At 43.4% G+C, this 18,658-nt stretch overlaps 1 protein-coding gene across 2 annotated transcripts in view; it reads left to right on the top strand.

The window, feature by feature from the left end:
* PAWR (pro-apoptotic WT1 regulator) overlaps positions 1-18,658 on the top strand; it is a 181,642-nt gene that overhangs the window by 125,702 nt on the left and 37,282 nt on the right. For both annotated transcript variants that reach the window (XM_083182620.1, XM_083182621.1), the window contains exon 3: positions 4,162-4,287. In XM_083182620.1, the coding sequence (XP_083038746.1) occupies positions 4,162-4,287 (126 nt within the window). The remainder of the gene's footprint in view (positions 1-4,161; positions 4,288-18,658) is intronic.

The following is an 18,658-nucleotide window of genomic DNA, read 5'->3' as shown; positions in this document are numbered from 1 at the left end:
CACATGCGCACTTTATAATAATTAATTACACTTCTATTGCACTTTTAGTGAAACGCAGGCGTTAGCTTTGCGTTTCACTCACGTGAATTGATTATGCCACTTCACTTCCTATATAATGAAACGCATACGTCATCTCCTGCGTTTCACCTAGTTCACTTTAACAGTCCAAGCCGGTGGCGCGTCAGAGCCTCGACACTTGTCATCCGGATATGCGTTTCAACTACCGGATGCCGGCTTTCCACGCCCTGATTTGCGCTTCACATGCCGGAAGGCATTGTCCAAACGTCATTTGACGTGCGGACGCATAACCCGGCGCATTAGTCGGGTATGCGTTCCAAATACCTCATTACACTTCCGGGGATGCGTTCCACCTACCGGAAACCATCGCCCGTGGACTCATTTATCCTTTTTTAATTGTCCAGACACATTGAGAAAGCGCTCACATTATTTAATTTCACTGTCTGGCCAGCTAGCATATGCTGCAGGCCGCCCATGGCACTCTAAAGGTGTCATTTATACAACTTTAGACACGTGCACTTTGACCCGGAAACGGTTCCTCCATACTGCTACAAAAACTCTGTAAGTCTCACTCACTGACTATCCTTGAAAAAGGCGGCAGAGCCCGCCGAAACATGTTGGATGTCAAGTGAGTTTTTGTGATTTTAATGTTCATTTGGTTGTACATTTACCTTTTATTCTGTACCGTGCCCTTGGCCAATGGGCCACGATTACAGCTTTTTTAAAAATAAATCTTGTTACTGAGACTGGTCATCCCTTTATTTTTGGGTACACTTGCTGCTACGTGGGGATCTCACCAGTGGAAACTCGCCACCCACCAGTCCCCCAACAAGATACCTTTATGTGTTTATGGTACCAGTACTTCTTGTGAGTATGGTACGAAGTGCCTTCATTGTTACATAATTATGTGAATGGGATCCTTGGTATAAAAGAAACCTTTATACGTTTCTAACTCCTGTTTAATCAGTTGAGTACGGTATGCACCTGTGATTTCCCCCTTCTTTTGGTATTACCTCTCTGTTTAACACGTTGGTGGACCTTAAAGAAACCGTTACATACCTGTAACCGCACACAAAGTGTGAGTCGTGGTACGACTTCATTTTTTGGGTCAACCCTACCCCACCCATTCTGTTAAATTGAAATTGTGTTATTTATACACATGTTTTCTCTTGTCTCCATATTTGCATGAGAAAATTATCAGTATTTGAACATACAAGTCCAGCGCCAGGAATTCCTATTTGTTTTGGAAGATTTGCACAGGAGGATTACCCAGTGGTCCTCGTTTTGGAGTTACGGCTGCAAGGACTGGTAGCGCCTTGGGACTTTTCAGTCTTTTTGTTGTTAGAACCTTGGCTCTACCTTCCTAGAAAACTGGATTCTATTTGTAGGAAAGCAAAACTCAGAATCAGGCCCTTAGTTTGTAAACTTAGTTTGAACAGGGACTGATTACATATTCACTGTACAGCAATGCGAATATTGTTTGCCAATTTATAAATACTAACATGCTAAAATGACATTAACTACATTATCAACTGCTCTTCATAAACTTCTAACCATTCCACATTTCTAAAATGATGTGGTCTTTTTGGGAGGACCATTTAATAGCACGCAGGCCTTGGAAGTGTGGCAGGGAGGAATAACCCCTCACAACGAATAGACACTGTGGCATAATTATTAAGGGGCAGCATTACTGTGTGAACATGCACCTTCATGTACTGTATGCATATACTATGCACTAAGGGGGCAATTTAGACCAGCTCAGTGTGGGCTATATTCGCTACCCTGGCCAATTGTTGGGGTTTGCGCATGCATGAATATGCAGTGCATAGGTCTGAATCAGGCCCCAAGTGTGCTTTAAGTCATTTGAGTGTATATCTGTTAATTAGGGAGCTAGTGCTCATGTTTAGTACCTAGTTCAAACTTAGTGTTAGGAAAGTCATTAACCCTTTAAGTGCCAAGTTAATTTGTCAAAATAGGTGTGTAAATTGGCAAGCAATCATTTGTATTCATCATAATGACCTGTAATGTTTACCTTTTATATAGGAAATACACTGGTTTTTTTTTTTTTTTTTACACAACATTTATTTGAATTTATATAATAAAGGTGAGCGATGCTGGCATTTTTAGCGAATATTGTGTACATCTCTCAGACGTTCGCAATCAAAGGGTTAAGCATATGCTTTTAGCAAAATACCAACTTACTGACACTGTTGCTAATGTATAATTTCTGACTGCAAATGTATGTTTTCTATGTTTGTTTCTTCGAGTTACCAAGGAAGGGCAACCATCTATCTATCTATCTATCTATCTATCTATCTATCTATCTATCTATCTATCTATCTATCTATCTATCTATCTATCTATCTATCTATCTAGTGTCTGTGTGTCTCCGAAACACTGCCATCTGATAGCTAGTGAAGCTACATCTTTCTCTCTCACACATGTACAAACACAGAGGCAATTACAAGGTAGCTGACTAGCTTTTGTAGTATTCGCTTCGAGCAGGCTTAATAGTATGGTATATGTATATGTAAGAGAGATGTATCAAAAGTTTTTGTTTTCACAGTAAATAGTGACTTCTGCTATTACACCAATGCTGAATGTCAGACCAGAACAAAGTATGAATAATTAATTCACCAGAGGGGTCTTGCTGTAACTGACTCTCTAGTGACCTGTGTCCCTTATATCTTATTAATTAATCCCAGTGCTGATACGATACATTATTTGCACATATGAGTGGTCACAAAAACAAGTGATGTGCTGCTATGTAGACTGCACATCCGCAAACATAAAAAGCCATGCTACACAGGACTTTAGGTAGACATAACACCATCCTATCGAGCAATTCCACAATAAATGCAATGCATTTTGAGTAACTTTAAAAAGTTACTTTTTGTATTTATGAAAAAAATTAAACAAAATTATTTACCTTCTTTAGATGTATCTGGCCCTGAAGCTAGGTACACTATGGGGCAGATGTATTAAGCCTTAACAAGAGATAAATGCAAGGGTGATAAGGAGAGATAAACGTCCAGCCAATCAGCTCCTTACTGACTTTTTTCAAACACAGGCTGTAACATGGCAGTTAGCAGGTGATTGGCTGGACGTTTATCTCTCCTTATCACCCTTGGATTTATCTCTTGTTAAAGCTTAATACATCTGCCCCATTAGCTGATATATTCAGATGGCCCTGCACTTGTTTCCTAGCACGGCGCCCATCGCATTGCATACCATAAGGCATACAATGGGTGTTTTCAATGTTAAATGGGCCCCCTATAATATTATTAATTGTATAATTAAGATTGTTAATTGTATAATATAATTAATTGTATAATGTTAAAAGCACCCCCACGCCACCCCCACTCGGTACGCATCCTCCGACCTTTTCATACCTCCACTATCCACGTTGGCGTGAAGTTGATTTTAGATAGTGTGGCGAGCCACCGAGCCCGAAGCGTGGCGAGGGGACGCGGAATACATGTAAAGTAATACGCGTCCCCTCGCGGGGCTCGCCACGCTTTGGGCTCGGTGGCTCGCTGCGCTCGCCACACTATATAAAATCAACTCCGCGCCGACGTGGATACTGGGGGTATGAAAAGGTCGGAGGACACGTACCGCTGCGCTCGCCACGCTTCGGGTTGGCGTTGATAGTGGGGGTGGCGTGGGGGTGCATTTAACATTGTAAGCACCTATTAGGTGCTTATACAATTAAAAAATATAGGGTGCTTAAATCGCATCGCATGCGGCTATATGGCATGCGATGTGATACGATACAATGCATAAGATGCCATACGACTTAAAATTGTGGGTGCCGTGCTAGGAAACAAGTACCGAAAAATATATATTTTCGAGGTGCTAGAACAGTGGTTCTCAATCTTGGTCTTCAAGTACCCCCAACAGTACATGTTTTCCATGTCTCCACACAACGTCACAAGTGAAATAATTAGCTCCACCTGTGGATCTTGTAAAGTGTGTCAGTGAGTAATAAGTGCACCTGTAGGGTGACCTGGAAAATGTAACCTGTGTGAGGTCCAAGTTTGAGAACTACTGCTCTAGAGTATGGTTAACCCTCTTGTATATAAATTAGTTTTCTACAAATTAGCACAATTACAACCTGTAACACGTTTTTTTCTACTTGTATAGAGCCCTGATGACTTTGATGAAGATGAAGCTGGACAGAAAGAAAGGAAGAAAGAAGATACGGTTACCCAGCAAAATACAGTACAGAATGAATCCTTAACGATCAACCCAAGTGACTGTTTGCAACCGGTGAGAGAGTTTTTCATTCTCCCTTCGCTCAATAATATTTTGACCTAGTCTTTATTATTTAACTAAGGTATAAATAAGTTTGTGTTATGCAAAATGATGTCACAGTGCCTTTGTATGCAATGTCAAATTTTTTTTGCAATGATTCTTTTGCCGCAACACATGCATATAAGCCACTGCACATGTTCCAGTAGGAATCGTTTGGAGTGACGGACAATCAGGACTTGCTTGAGGGAGGTAACAGGGGAATGGCTGCTCAAATGCAGTCATGTTCTTTCAGCAGCCATGCATGACTAGAGGGTTGCTCAGAATGTTGATTGTGCATTCCAATTGTTGCATCTTTGACCACAAAGGGCTTGTTCGAGATGGTGATTCTGGGAGTTGTACAGCTTCTGTATGCATCCACATACATCTGGCCTCATTGTTTCTTTAACAGCCCTGCTTGTCGCCCCATGCTATGACCTGACGGTAAAGCACTGAGGGGTAGATTTATTAAGCTCGGTGAAGTGATAAACTGTCTGGTTTTTATCACCGGCCAATCAGCTCCTACCTGTCATTTTTCAAAATAAGCCTGTACCTTCAAAGGTAGGAGCTGATTGGCCGGTGATAAAAACCAGACATTTTATCACTTCACCCAGCTTAATAAATCTGCCCCTGAATCTTTACACAAGGCCTTTTCCATTACAGTGCATCTTATTCCCAAGATGCTGTAAATAAGGCACAGTTTTCTAGTAAAACACTGCATCATAGCATTTTGTATGCTGAAACAGCCGCGGTCCCACACAGACTATAGATATGCTGGATATCATTTTCATCAGCAGAAGCTGCTTGTGGGTCTTATTGCACCATTTTGTGAATATAATGTGTTGTCACGGAAATGTTGCACGTTAAGATGCTTTGAGCTACCTAGGCACTGAATGTGTTATGTGCAACGTGGCTTGTAGCACATGGAGAATATATATATATATATATATATACATAGAACCACTTCGCAAGGAAGGAGAGTAGAATGAATGAATGTATTGCCTGATCCCTTTATATAGGGGAAGTAGGAGTGACCTCATTTCCTTGTGTGACCTGATACTGTAGGTCTATTTTTTTCCCCCCCTTTTTCTTCTTTTTCCTGTCAATGCTACTGGGCTATAAAACTCTAGTTGCTCTTTTTAAGAATAAAGTGTCGTTTGGACAGGGGGTGTGGTATAGTAGCCAGACAGTCGGGATTCCGACAGTCATTAGTCAGACGTCGGAATCCCGACTGCACAGCGTGGGGAGCGCAATGAAGCCCCTTGTGGGCTTGCTGCGCTCGCCACGCTGCGGGCACGGTGGCGAGCTGCGCTCGCCACCTATTTTATTCTCCCTCTATGGGGGTCATGGACCCCCACGAGGGAGCAGTCGGGATTCCGACGTCGGAGGAATGACTGTCGGAATCCCGACTGTCGGGGAGCCGTCCGGCACCCTGGGCAGGCACTGTGGCACAGTGCTAATGCCTGTGCCTGGGAAGCAAGGCGTCACAGGTTTGAGACCCACCTTGTCCCTGTTAAGTTTTACTCTATATAAAAAATAAAAAAAATTTTTATATAAAAAATAAAAAAATAAGTACATTTGAAAAAATATAGATAAATATGTAGTGTAAAAAGAATATAGTGTAATTTAATCTTATATTAACTTTAGGATATGGCCTATTGTTGGTCCAAAACGGTCCTTATTTGATTAGTTATACTTATGATTGGGGATCCCATAATCCTTAGCGGTTTTTGTAATGACCGATATTAGGTTGGGACCAGTACTCACACAATCTCTTCTTGTCCGCCTTATTAATAGATATATATCCATTGGTGGCAGTGGGACAGACTGCTCCCCACTGATCATGTTGTAAGGTCCTGCTGACCTTAAACACCCGCTCCGTGTGCCTGCTGCCGCTACTTCCGGCTTGCGTTCCATCACCCGCCAGAAGTGCAGTTCAGCTGGCTGTCACAATGGGAACAAGCCTGCTTCCGCTCATACCTCTTTATACTATACTGCTGTTATTTCCAGCCTGCGTTCCAATGTGTGGTACAACTGGCCGCCATTTTGGGAGCCCCGGACTTATAGTTATAATTTAATAGGAACAAGTTTATGATAATGGTATTTTATTTCCGCTCTGCTTTCATAGGTATAGACTTGCAATGTGCCACACCACTTAGTATTCTTCTGATTTATACAATAATATCACCAGCCAAATATTACCTATTAATTTATACACCAAAATGATGCCGTAAGACTTTACATCAATATTGCAACAATGTTTATCTTATGCTATTACAATGAAAAGTGGGTATCATACAGGGTTAACCATTTGACTTATACTATATACATAATGTATCCCTTATATCTTCTAATTAGATTTCATATGTATGAATACATTATTGGGCCAAATGTAGAATATAACTTCTAAAAAAGTCTCCTAATGATGCACTACCTCACCTCACCTATCCTTATTATTATAAAATATAAACTGAACCAAAAAATCTTTATAGGAAGGAGGTGATCTCTGTCGTTTCATTTAATCCTTTGGGTACCTGGCAGTCTAAAGCAAAAATCCAAAAAGCCTCTCGTCTGGCCAAAGTTAGATCCCTATCTCCCCCTCTTGGGTCTGTTTTAACATGTTCCAGAGCTAAGAAGTTTAAGTCTTTGATATTGGAATTGTGCTCCTTCTCAAAATGACGTGGGACACTGTGATTTTGTATCTTATTTTTTATGTTACGTAGATGTTCTTGGATTCGCATTTTTAGGCTCCTTTTTGTTCTTCCCACATAGATCATATTACAAGTGCATTTCAACATGTACACTATATATGTAGACTCACAGGTCAGAATGTCATTACATTGTGGTAGTTTTTCAAAGTTGGTGTTTAGCCATTTATAATCTTTTCGTTCTACATGTTTGCAACAGATGCAATGGTTGCATGGATATAACCCTGATCGCTTCCTTAAGAGTTGCTGTGTAGGGGGGACAATTCTCTACTTCTGTGATTTTAATTTGCTCTGGGCCAGCATATTCTTCAAAGTATTGGCCCTCCTAAAGACTACTGGTGGTTTTTTTGGTAGATGGGGGCCTAGGATAGGATCTTTTAATAACAAATGCCAATTGGTATCCAAAACCTTCCGTATGCTTTGGTGCTCCTGGTTATACTTGGTTATGAAGGGTTTCGAGTTGAGGAAGATGGAATTGTCCTTCTTTATCTTTTCCTGTAGCAATGGTGCTCTTGGTAGTTCTGCTGCTCTAACTTGGGGGGTTATTCTAATCCACTCTTTCTGACAAAATCCTTCTTAGACGGACAAAACCATGTGCACTGCAGGGGGGGCAGATGTAACATGTGCAGAGAGAATTAGATTTGGGTGAGTTATTTTGTTTCTGTGCAGGGTAAATACTGACTGTTTTATTTTTACACTGCAATATAGATCTCACTTTGAAGTAAAACCCCACCCAAATCTAATTATCTCTGCACAAGTAACATCTGCCCCACCTGCAGTGCACATGGTTTTGCCCATCTAAGAAGGATTTTGTCAGAAAGAGTGGATTAGAATAAGGCCCTTGATCTTGTTTTAACTGGACATTCTCATAGCCCTTCTCCAGGAATTTCTCTTTCAATTGGGAGGATTGCTCCCAGTAGTTGTCCAGTGAATTACAGTTTTTCCGTATGCGCACGAATTGGGAGAAAGGGACAGCTGTTTTCCACTTCTTCTGATGACAGCTATTCATAGGAATGAAACTATTGGCGTCCGTGGGCTTAAAGAAAGTTCTGGAAGAAATATTCCCTTCCTTCTCTGCTCTTACTATAAGGTCCAAATATTCGATCTCTTCCTCATTTTGTTTATAGGTGAACTTCAAGTTGTATTCATTCTTCTGTAATTCCTCCATGAACTTTTCTATACTCTCTGCATTGCCATTCCAGATCATAATTAAATTGTCTATGTACTGTTTATAATACACTATATTTGGAAATTTATAGCCAATATCCTGGTACAGATGTTGTGTTTCCCAATAGTTCATGTAAATGTTTGCATACGATGGGGCATATTTAGTCCCCATCGCGGTTCCACACTGTTGTGCATAGAAGGTGTCGTTGAACTCAAAATAATTGTGGTTCAATATGAACCTAATGCCTTCCAGGATGAACTTACTTTCATCTTCTGAGATGTCTTCATCCTTTCCCATGACTTTTTCTGCTGCATTTACACCCTTCTCATGTGGTATACAAGTGTAAAGCGACTGGACATCGATTGTGATCCATCTGTAGGAGGGGTTCCATCCCATTCCCTCTATTTCTCGTAACAATTGTGTCGAATCCTTTAGATGTGACTTTTGACATTTCACATATTTTTGGAGTTTTAAGTCCAAAAAGTGTGATCGGTTTGAAGAAAGGGAGTTTACTCCAGCAACAATTGGTCTCCGTGGTGGACTTTCTCTTTTTTTGTGCACCTTCGGGAGGTGATAGAACACAGGAATTTTGGGTTTTGCTGTATACATATACAGAAACTCTTCTTTACAGATTATGTTCCTGGCATTAGCTTCCTTCAACAGGGTCAGGAGTTGGTTATTATACAGTACTGTAGGATCTGAGTCTAATTTAGTGTATGTCCTTTCATCGTCTATAAGCCTGTAAGCTTCCTCCAAATATTTAGATTTATCTTGGATGACAACCGCGCCTCCTTTATCCGCCAACCTAATGACCACCTCGTTGTCCTTTTTTTAGTTGTTTTAGTGCGTTTTGTTCTTGGGGGTCCAAGTTTGATCTATATGAATTTTTAGGTTTTATCTTCCTAAAGTCATTGCGTACAGATTCATAGAACAATTCTATGTGGCTTCCTCTGGACTCAACAGGATAATATTTAGAGGGAGGGGCTACAATTGGTTTCTTTAGAGTCAAATTATCTTGATTGGTGTTAGGAGGGTTTTTTAAGAAGTGTCTTTTTAGTGTTAAACCTCTAACATATTTGTTGAGGTCCACAAATAAATCAAATTTTTCCAGATGTTGATTTGGAGCGAACTTTAATCCTTTATTCAGTAGTGCTGCTTCGTGCTCAGAAAGGTTCTTCTGGGAAATATTGATGTAGTTGCTTCCGTTCTCTCTTTCTGTGATTGGCTGTTTCTTTTTTTCTTGTTGGGAGAATTTTCTCCCTCCTCTGCAGCCTCTTCTCTTAGGAATCGTTTTGTACCCTGAGGAGAATCTAATCTCACTTGTAATTGTTCTTTCTCCTGTATGCTCCTGAAGCCTACTTTTCTTCGATCCCCTAAAAAAGAGGAAGGATGTCCTTGATTAGGTGAGTGTGACCTATACTGCCTATGGCGAGGTTGTTGATAATCCCTATTATAGGGGGGGGGGGGGAATTGTTTCCACTGGATACATTTCTTCTTCCTCTGTAATTGGGGGATTGTTTGCGGTGATAATTCCTTGATTGGGAATAATACCTTTCATTTCTATAGACTGGCTGCTGTGCCCTAGTGAACACGTCATTATCAGATCTTCTCATGTTCCTTTCCTTGCGATAGGAATACTTCCTTTCCTTATGTTCAAACCTCTGTGGGTTGGTAGAGGTCCAATCATGGATCTTTCCTGTCTGGTAATCAATTTTGTCCCTAAGAAAATTCTTTTGTTTTCTCATAACAATTTCATCCTCTAGTTTGTCCAATTTACTTTGTAAATCTTCTACATCTCTCCTATATTCATCGTTATTTTCAAATTTGATCAAGGATTTTTCCAATGAATTGATCTGATCCTCTAGTACGGATAATTATTTTTTCCTCTCAATAATAATTAGATTAATTAATTTAAGACTACAGTCTTTCAAAACCTTATTCCAATTTGATAGGAAGTCTTCATTTTGGGACATGAGGGTAGGTGTTTTACTCAACCTTAATCCCCTAGGTACTCTGCCTACCTCTATGTATTTTTTGAGTGTCACTAAGTCGTACCAACATTTCAACTCCTTTACAGTTAGTCTTTCCATATTATTCAAGACATTATAATAGTCTACTTCACCACCACCACTAGCTTCCATTTGTTCTGACTCTTCACTAAAAATAATTTTATACTTTTGAGACCGACTGGTCCTGTCCTTGAATAAGGGCATGATGTTCAGCTGCGTTATAGAGTAACCCACCACACAAATAGATAACACAATACTCCACGACGCGCTTAACAATATCAAACAGAAGAACTTTCTTTTAACAATATATACTGAGGCTGCTATACCACAATGTTAACCGAGTGCCGGGTAACTTACATACAACATACACTTCCCAAATGTGGTTCAGCGCCCTTTACTCAATTGATAGTCCATACGTCATTTCTCCAAGATAACAATTTATTAAAATCTTCAAAGTTTGATTGACCGTCTGGCCGTACAACAGAATCAACAACAGGGATTCTGTTGTACGGCCAGACGGTCAATCAAACTTTGAAGATTTTAATAAATTGTTATCTTGGAGAAATGACATATGGACTATCAATTGAGTAAAGGGTGCTGAACCACATTTGGGAAGTGGAGATATATATATATATATATATATATATATATATATGTGTATATTTGTGCTGACAACGAATACAATTTTGGTACTTGTTTCCTAGCACGGCGCCCATCAGGTCCATTGCATACCTTAACTTAAGGTATGCGATGGGACCCGACCGACCCGATTTCGGGCTTTTTTGAGGTTTCCCGACAAATGTAAAATCGGGTCCATCGCATGCCATTATAATGGCATGCGATGCGACCGACCCGATTTTACATTGTAAGCATTGTATGTAATGTTAAATTCCTATGTAAAATCAGGTCCATTGTATGCCATTATAATGGTATACAATGTGACCAATGCGATGGACCCGATTTTACATAGGAACCAATATTAAATGGCCCCCCATACCCAATTTTTGATTGTATACCCATCCTGATGGGTAATGCCCCCCCATTGTTAACGCAACCCCACGATGAACGCCAACCCGAAGCGTGGCGAGCGGCGGCGGTACGCGTCCGCTGACCTTTTCATACCCCCACTATCCACGTCGGCTTGGAGTTGATATTATATAGTGTGGCGAGCACAGGGGACGCGTAATGCGCGTCCCCTCGCGAGGCTCGTTGCGCTCGCCACGCTTCAGGCTCGGTGGCTCGCTGCGCTCGCACACACTATATAATATCGACTCCACGCCGACGTGGATAGTGGGGGAATGAAAAGGTCGGAGGACGCGTACCGCTGCGCTCGCCACGCTTCGGGTTCACGTTGATCGTGGCGTTAACAGTGGAGGGTCTCAGGGACCATTTAACATTGGTTCCAATGTAAAAAATCGGGTTGGTCGGGTCAATCGCATCGCATGCAATTTGGTTGCATGCGATGCGATTGGCCCGATTTTTGCAACCCGATTGCATACAATTAAGGTGGGCATACATCAAGCTGATTTGGACCGATTTCGGCCGATTGTGATCAATCGGCCGATAAATCGGACCAAATCGGTTCTTTGTGACACGGGGTCGGGTCCGATGCGCGGTCCCGTGCATATCGGACCCGGCCCCAGGGGTCGGACCAGCGGGACAAACGATGTGAGATCAGTCAGGGCGGTGAGGAGCAGTGGGGGCGGGCGGCTGGGGAGGAAGCAGTGGGGCAGCAGCGCGTTACCAGGTCAGTGCTGGGGCGGGCGGCGGTGACCATCAGTCTCACTCTCCACTGTCCGTGTCCAGCGCTGTAGCGGGCAGCAGCCGCGGCTATTAGATCTTTAAAATATGTCAAATGACTCTCCGGCTTTTGATTGGCTGAGATAGAGCACTCTAAGCCAATCAGCCGCCGCGGAGGGAGGCCACTGATTGGCTGAGAGTGCTCTATCTCAGCCAATCATTAGCCGGGCAGTCATTTGACATATTTTAAAGAACTAATAGCCGCGGCTGCTGCCCGCTACAGCGCTGGAGTCTGGACATGGACAGTGGAGAGTGAGACTGGTGGTCACCGCCATCCCGCCCCAGCACTACCCTGGTAACGCGCTGCTGCCCCACTGCTTCCTCCCCAGCTGCCCGCCCCCACTGCTCCTCACCGCCCTGCAGCTCCCTGATATTTTTTTTACATGTGATTAATCGCATGCGATTTATCACATGTAAAAAATGGCACATCAAAGTCCTCATCGTATGTGAGCCTCCCGGGGAGCTGCCGGGCGGCTCGGAGGAGAATTGGGTCCGACTTGTCCTTAGAACAAGTCGGCTCTTTGTATAGGGGCCTTTAAAATCGGTGGCGCCATGCTAGGAAACAAGTACCAACATTTTTAATAGCAATTAATCACATGATTTTTCTGCGATTAATTGCATTGTTAGACACATAAGTGTCACTTGCCTACATGCTCATTGCCAGGGGTTCCAGTCTTGTTGCCAGGGGTTCCATTCTTGTTGCCAGGGGTTCCATTCTTGTTGCCAGGGGTTCCATTCTTGTTGCCAGGTGTTGCCAGGGGTTCCATTCTTGTTGCCAGGGGTTCCATTCTTGTTGCCAGGGGTTCCATGCTTGTTGCCAGGGGTTCCATGCTCGTTGCCAGGGGTTCCATGCTCGTTGCCAAGGGGTTCCATGCTCGTTGCTAGGGAGGATTACATGCTTGTTGTTAAGGGGGATTACATGGTTCTTGCCATAGGGGGTCCCATTCTTTACCAGGGTTAATTACATGCTTGTTGCAAGGGGGATTACATGCTCGTTACCATAGGGGGTTACATGCCCTTTGCCCAGGGGAAAGGTAAATGCTTGTTTCCAAGGGGGGAGTCGAACGCTTGCTGCCCAGGGGGTAGTCGAATGCTTGCTGCCCAGGGGGTAGTCGAATGCTTGCTGCCCAGGGGAGAGTCGAACGCTTGCTGCCCAGGGGAGAGTCGAACGCTTGCTGCCCAGGGGAGAGTCGAACGCTTGCTGCCCAGGGGAGAGTCGAACGCTTGCTGCCCAGGGGGGAGGTAAATGCTGCCGGGGGGGGTGTGTGTTTAAATGTTTGCCGCCCAGGGGGGGGGGGGGGGATTAAATGCTTGTCGCCCAGGGGTGGGGTAAATGCTTGTAGCCCAGGGGTGGGGTTAAATGCTTGTCGCAGGTAAATGCTTGTAGCCAAGAGGGGCGTTAAATGCTTGTAGCCCAGGGGGGAGTTAAATGCTTGTTGCCCAGGGGGGAGTTAAATGCTTGTAGCCCAGGGGTGAGTTAAATGCTTGTTGCCCAAGGGGGAGTTAAATGCTTGTAGCCCAGGGGGGAGTTAAATGCTTGTAGCCCAGGGGGGAGTTAATACTCCTTGCCCAAGAGGAATAAAATCTTTTTATTGCGAGGGGGGGGGGGGGGGGATTGGTGCTTTGGAGGCGCAGGGACTCTGACAGCATTAGAGACCCTGCGCCCCTCCAAAAATGACCACTGCAGAGACACAGGAGACAGCTGCTAGAGGTGCAGGAAAACTTCTAGTGTGTCTTCTCTGTGGTGGCGGCCATTATTGGAGGGGCGCAGGGTCTACAGTCTCTGTAATGCTGTCAGAGACTCTGTGGCTCTGCTCCCCCTGCCACCACACCCCTCCACCCTCATTAAGGTGTTAAAGTGTATCTGCGTTATAGTGCTGCTGCGTTAACATGTTAATAACGCATTACCATGCCCAGCACACAATGGGGGTTATTCTGGTTGATTCGCAAGGCTGCAAATTCGCAGCCTTGCGAGTCCACCAAACCCCGCCCGGCGAATGACCGCCCCCCCCCCCCCCACCCCCACCGCCCCATTCAAAGTGCGGCTTCGCCCAAACAGCTGCGGCTTCGCCCAAACATCCATTCGCATGGCTCGGGTAACTGCCCACATCTTTCGATGGTCACCGAATGTTTAGCGTGCACGCATATATAAGTGACTTTTTAGTTACTTACATTTGCGTGCACGCTGGTGTGGATATGGGCGGGAAGCTGATATCCGGTGATGTCAGCTACCCGCCCCCTACACTCGCGTCACTGCCTCATTACCATGAGAATGCCCACCGCTGGGCGTTCCCATATGCCTGTACATGCGCAGATACCCACCTGCGCATGCGCAGACGCGCAACATCGGTACTGGGTGCGAGTGCACGCAGGACTGATGTGATCTGAATGAGGCCCTATATGTATGTATGTATGTATGTATGTATGTGTGTGTGTGGACACATCTGTATTGGTGCATCTCTGAATCAGCCCATAGACAAAGAATTCAACAAATATCTAAGTTAATCTACAATATTCAAACATACTTCTGTCACATGGATATTTTATTATTTTTAACAAAATATTTTTGATTTACTAATCTCCCACAAAATGATTGTATTCTTCACACGAGCAGTACTAATAGCGAGTCGAATAGTTTGTGATTCCTGATTCTAAGCAATGGATGTACCCTACCAGAAGCACAGGTTTGTGCTTGTTTCCTCTCTATCAGTCATACAGCTATGAGTCAGTATTCCAACCTCCTCTAAGTACAATGTATCCCTTCACCAAAGAGCTTTTTGTTTGTGTAGAAGCCAGAAAGATGTTCTGAAGGTCACACAAAGTTTTCATTGGAACGCAAACCAAAATTTGTAGCTTTGATGTTCAGACAATTGCTCCTATCCAGTTTCTTCTTGGTTGGAGTCTAAACAAGTATGTGTAAAGGCTCTCTTACTTAAATTGTTTTATCTTAACTGTGAAAGTGACAAGGAAGTATAATACTCATAAATATAGTAATATAAGAATACACTGCGTGTTCCTCAATGTGCCTCACTGATAGGATACAGTGTCCAATGCTGCTGTATCCTTCTTTATAATGCCCACACATTGTGCACAGTTATTGTGATCAATCACTTAACTACTAATACTATAAACAATTTGCTGGACCACTATTTCATTGCTTTGATAGATTGGACTGTATATGCAGCCAACAGGGTAAAGCGCAAGAGAATTATGCCCCTTTCTCACTGCAGGTCTTAAACGGTATATTGCCCTTTTTTCCCCCCTTTCTAAACGTTTAAGGCTGCAGTGGGAAAGCGCCAGAGGTGATTTACCGGTTAAAGTTAACCGGTATTTCAACCCGTTTCCAAAGCAGAGTCCTACACGTTTCAGAGCCGTTTTTATGCAGTGACAATGGCTCTGAAACGGTATTTAAGATCCTACACTAGTCTCCCCCCTCCCCTGGTACCTCTCCTGCCCCCCCCCCCTCCCCTGGTACCTTGCAGCTGGTACCTTGCATCCGGGCAGCGGGGCAGCATGGTAGGCAGCGGGCATTCAAGGGCTCCTAGTCGGCAGGTCCCGTCCCCCCACCTCCCCTGGTACCAAGCAGCTGGTACCTTGCATCCGGGCAGTGGGGCAGGCAGGGTAGGCAGCGGGCATTCAAAGGCTCATAGTCGGCAGGTCCCAGACTGATTGCTGAAAGCATCATGCAGGAGGAGGCTGGTGCACAGACAGTGGGGGCACTGGGGATCCGGGCAGTGCGGTCCGTGCTCAGGAGGAGGAAGCGGAGGAAGGTCCATTAGGAGATTGTCATTTCATCGGCGGGGGTCCCTGCTGCAAATGGAAAATAGCGGAGCCGTTCATTAAATATGTGCATATTTAATTTGCGGCTCATTAGATATGTGCATATGTAATTTTCGGGCCCGCTATTTCCCATTCGTGGCAGGGACCCCCTCCGATGAAATGACAATCTCCTAATGGACCTTCCTCCACTTCCTCCTCCTGAGCACGGACCATGCTGCCCGGATCCCCAGTGCCCCCGCTGTCTGTGCACCAGCCTCCTCCTGCATGATGCTTTCATGCATCAGTCTGGGACCTGCCGACTAGGAGCCCTGGAATGCCCGCTGCCTACCATGCTGCCCGGATGCAAAGTACCAGCTGCAAGGTACCAGGGGAGGGGGGAGCAAGGTACCAGGGCAAGGTGGGAGGGGGGTACCAGGGCAGCGGGGTACCAGGGCAGGGGGGGAAGCAAGGGTTCCAGCTGGCAGGTACGGGGGGGGGAGGGGGGGCAGGACAGGTACCAGGGGACACGAGGGGATTAAACGGTTTACTGCGATGTGAATGGTACTTAAACTGTAATCTACTGCAATGTAAAAGCTAATACCGTTTTACATACCGTTTAAAAATACCGGTTCTTTAAACGGCTTGACAGTGGGAAAGCAGCATCAGCTGCACTATTTAAGAAGAAATAATAATAATAATAATAATAATAATAATAATAAGTAACAGCCAGGCATTTAGCTGTCTTACAAAGATACCAGGGAAATATAATTTTCTGGTTCCAGAAAGGTGGCAATGTAAAGTGATTTTTTTTTTCCAACATAGGGTGAGATTTAATAGGATGAAATTTGGGAAGAAATCTCCAGTTTTTTTAAAGCGACAATCATTTACACTGCAAAATCAAACTGGTATTGCTGTGTAAATGATTGCCGCTTTAAAAAAAACTGGAGATTTCTTCCCAAATCTCTCACTTTCTGAATCTCTCATCCTATTAAATCTCACCCATAGTCTTCACTATTACATGGGGGTTAGTGATCTTCACACAAAGTACCATAAGAATACTGTGGAATGATGAAAGGATTAGCATGCTTGGGATACTAACTTTGCCAGTTTTCCCTCACCAAAAGCTCCTCCTTATAAAGGTGCGTAAGAAAATATGTGGGATTTGGGCAGCTCAACATTAGAGCTGATAACTGAATCTCTCCCTGGTCATTGTGATCCAGCAGAACACACTGTGGGCCTAAGTGCTGATCTGCAAAGTTGCAGATGGCTGCGAGTAGATAGCCACCGCCCAAACAAAAGGAAACCCGCCCTGTGTAAATCTGCGAAATTAGCATAGCTATTCATTTGCAAACCCATATGCAATTTATGAACTATCTAATAATTTTTTCAGTCTCTGCAAACGTGAGTAAGTCTGACCCTACCGGTCATCTACGATAGAGACCGGCTAATCGAGGCCAGCACTGACGTCACAGACCCTCTCTTAAAACGTGTCCACCCCTAACGCCAGCTTCCTGCCAGTCAGTCTCTGGCCACATTGTGTTCATGACCCATGTGCCATTTCTATCGCTATTCACCCTCTCACAAGTGCGCTATGATTTGACCGCATGTGCAGTCATTCGATAATCGCTCGATTTGCAAGTTTGCTAGTCAGCGTTCAACTCTGAATCAGGCCCAATGTGAATTCAGGCAGGATATTGGCAAATGGGGTGAATATACCAGGTCATCCTCATCTATATGCCTATAACAAATACCCATAATTCCCAAGCACATTGTTTTTATTTTAAGTGTATTTTTTGAATGTCATTTCAGAGGTTTTCTTGTGATTTCAAACATACAATGCAGTATAGTATACGGAGTACAGTATATTGCCACTGCATAATGTTATTGTTAATAAATGCTGAGTGATATAGCTATGTATTAACAATTTTTTGCCTGGTATGGCGGATTTCAATCTGAGATGTGTTTTTAATTGTAAATGAATGGCATGCCAGGAATGCAGAGATCTGATGTATTACATGCTCCCTAGTTAGAGAACACAAGACTTGCATGCCTCCTACCTCCCAAAAGCCTTGTTCTCTAAGCTTATTGCCAAGAATGTGAAAAGGAAACAGTTTCCCAGCAAACTGTCTGCATTAGTCCTTTTTCCTGTGTATATATTATTGAAGCATATGCATAGAACATGTCCCGAAGCTCATACTATAGATGCAGTATTATACATTGTAACGCTGGAGCCTACCATAATCAACAGATTAGTAGTTATATCAACATTGCCTGTGGGGGATGCGTTTGTGATAATGTAGCTTGAGGTTTATGCGGCATAACACTGTAAACCGTTTGTGCTTCACACTGACACTTTTAAAAGAACAGTCAAATCTGTATACATATACCCATAGCCTGAGTACTGAATTCTTGCTGAATGACCGCTAGACTTTATGCATAAAGAATGTGTTGTTGCTGATATGCAAATCTATTTTTATTACATTTTCAGTACAAGTGGCACAAACATCCAGTTTCCCAACTTTTATGTTATAAAATTCCCAAGTTTAATTCTTATTTGTTTTATTTTTTCTTTGATCATTGTCAACCATCTGAATGTTGATTGGCTTTCTACAATGATTATTTGGCCACAACAAGATCTTAGAATATAAAATCTTAAAAGGCTGCCTACTGTTGCATTACTTTCAGGAATATGATTGAACAATATTTAACTAATGCAGTTAATCAATAAACATTTAATAAATGCAATTTAGTCAATCATTATTTTATGCTTTTTGATCTTCATTTGGCTGCATATAAACACAGTACTGTATTCTCCTTCAGTCATAAATAGAAACCGTTGCAAGTCTGAGTAGTGATGAGCAGCTGTCACACACAGGGGGAGATATCTATTTTATTGCCTAAACCAC

The sequence above is a fragment of the Crinia signifera genome, chromosome 4, assembly GCF_055691185.1.
Source record: "Crinia signifera chromosome 4, ASM5569118v1, whole genome shotgun sequence".
In the NCBI taxonomy this organism is placed as follows: Eukaryota; Metazoa; Chordata; class Amphibia; order Anura; family Myobatrachidae; genus Crinia; species Crinia signifera.
The sequence above is the reverse complement of the archived record's forward strand: the minus strand, read 5'-3'. Positions and strand labels throughout refer to the sequence as shown.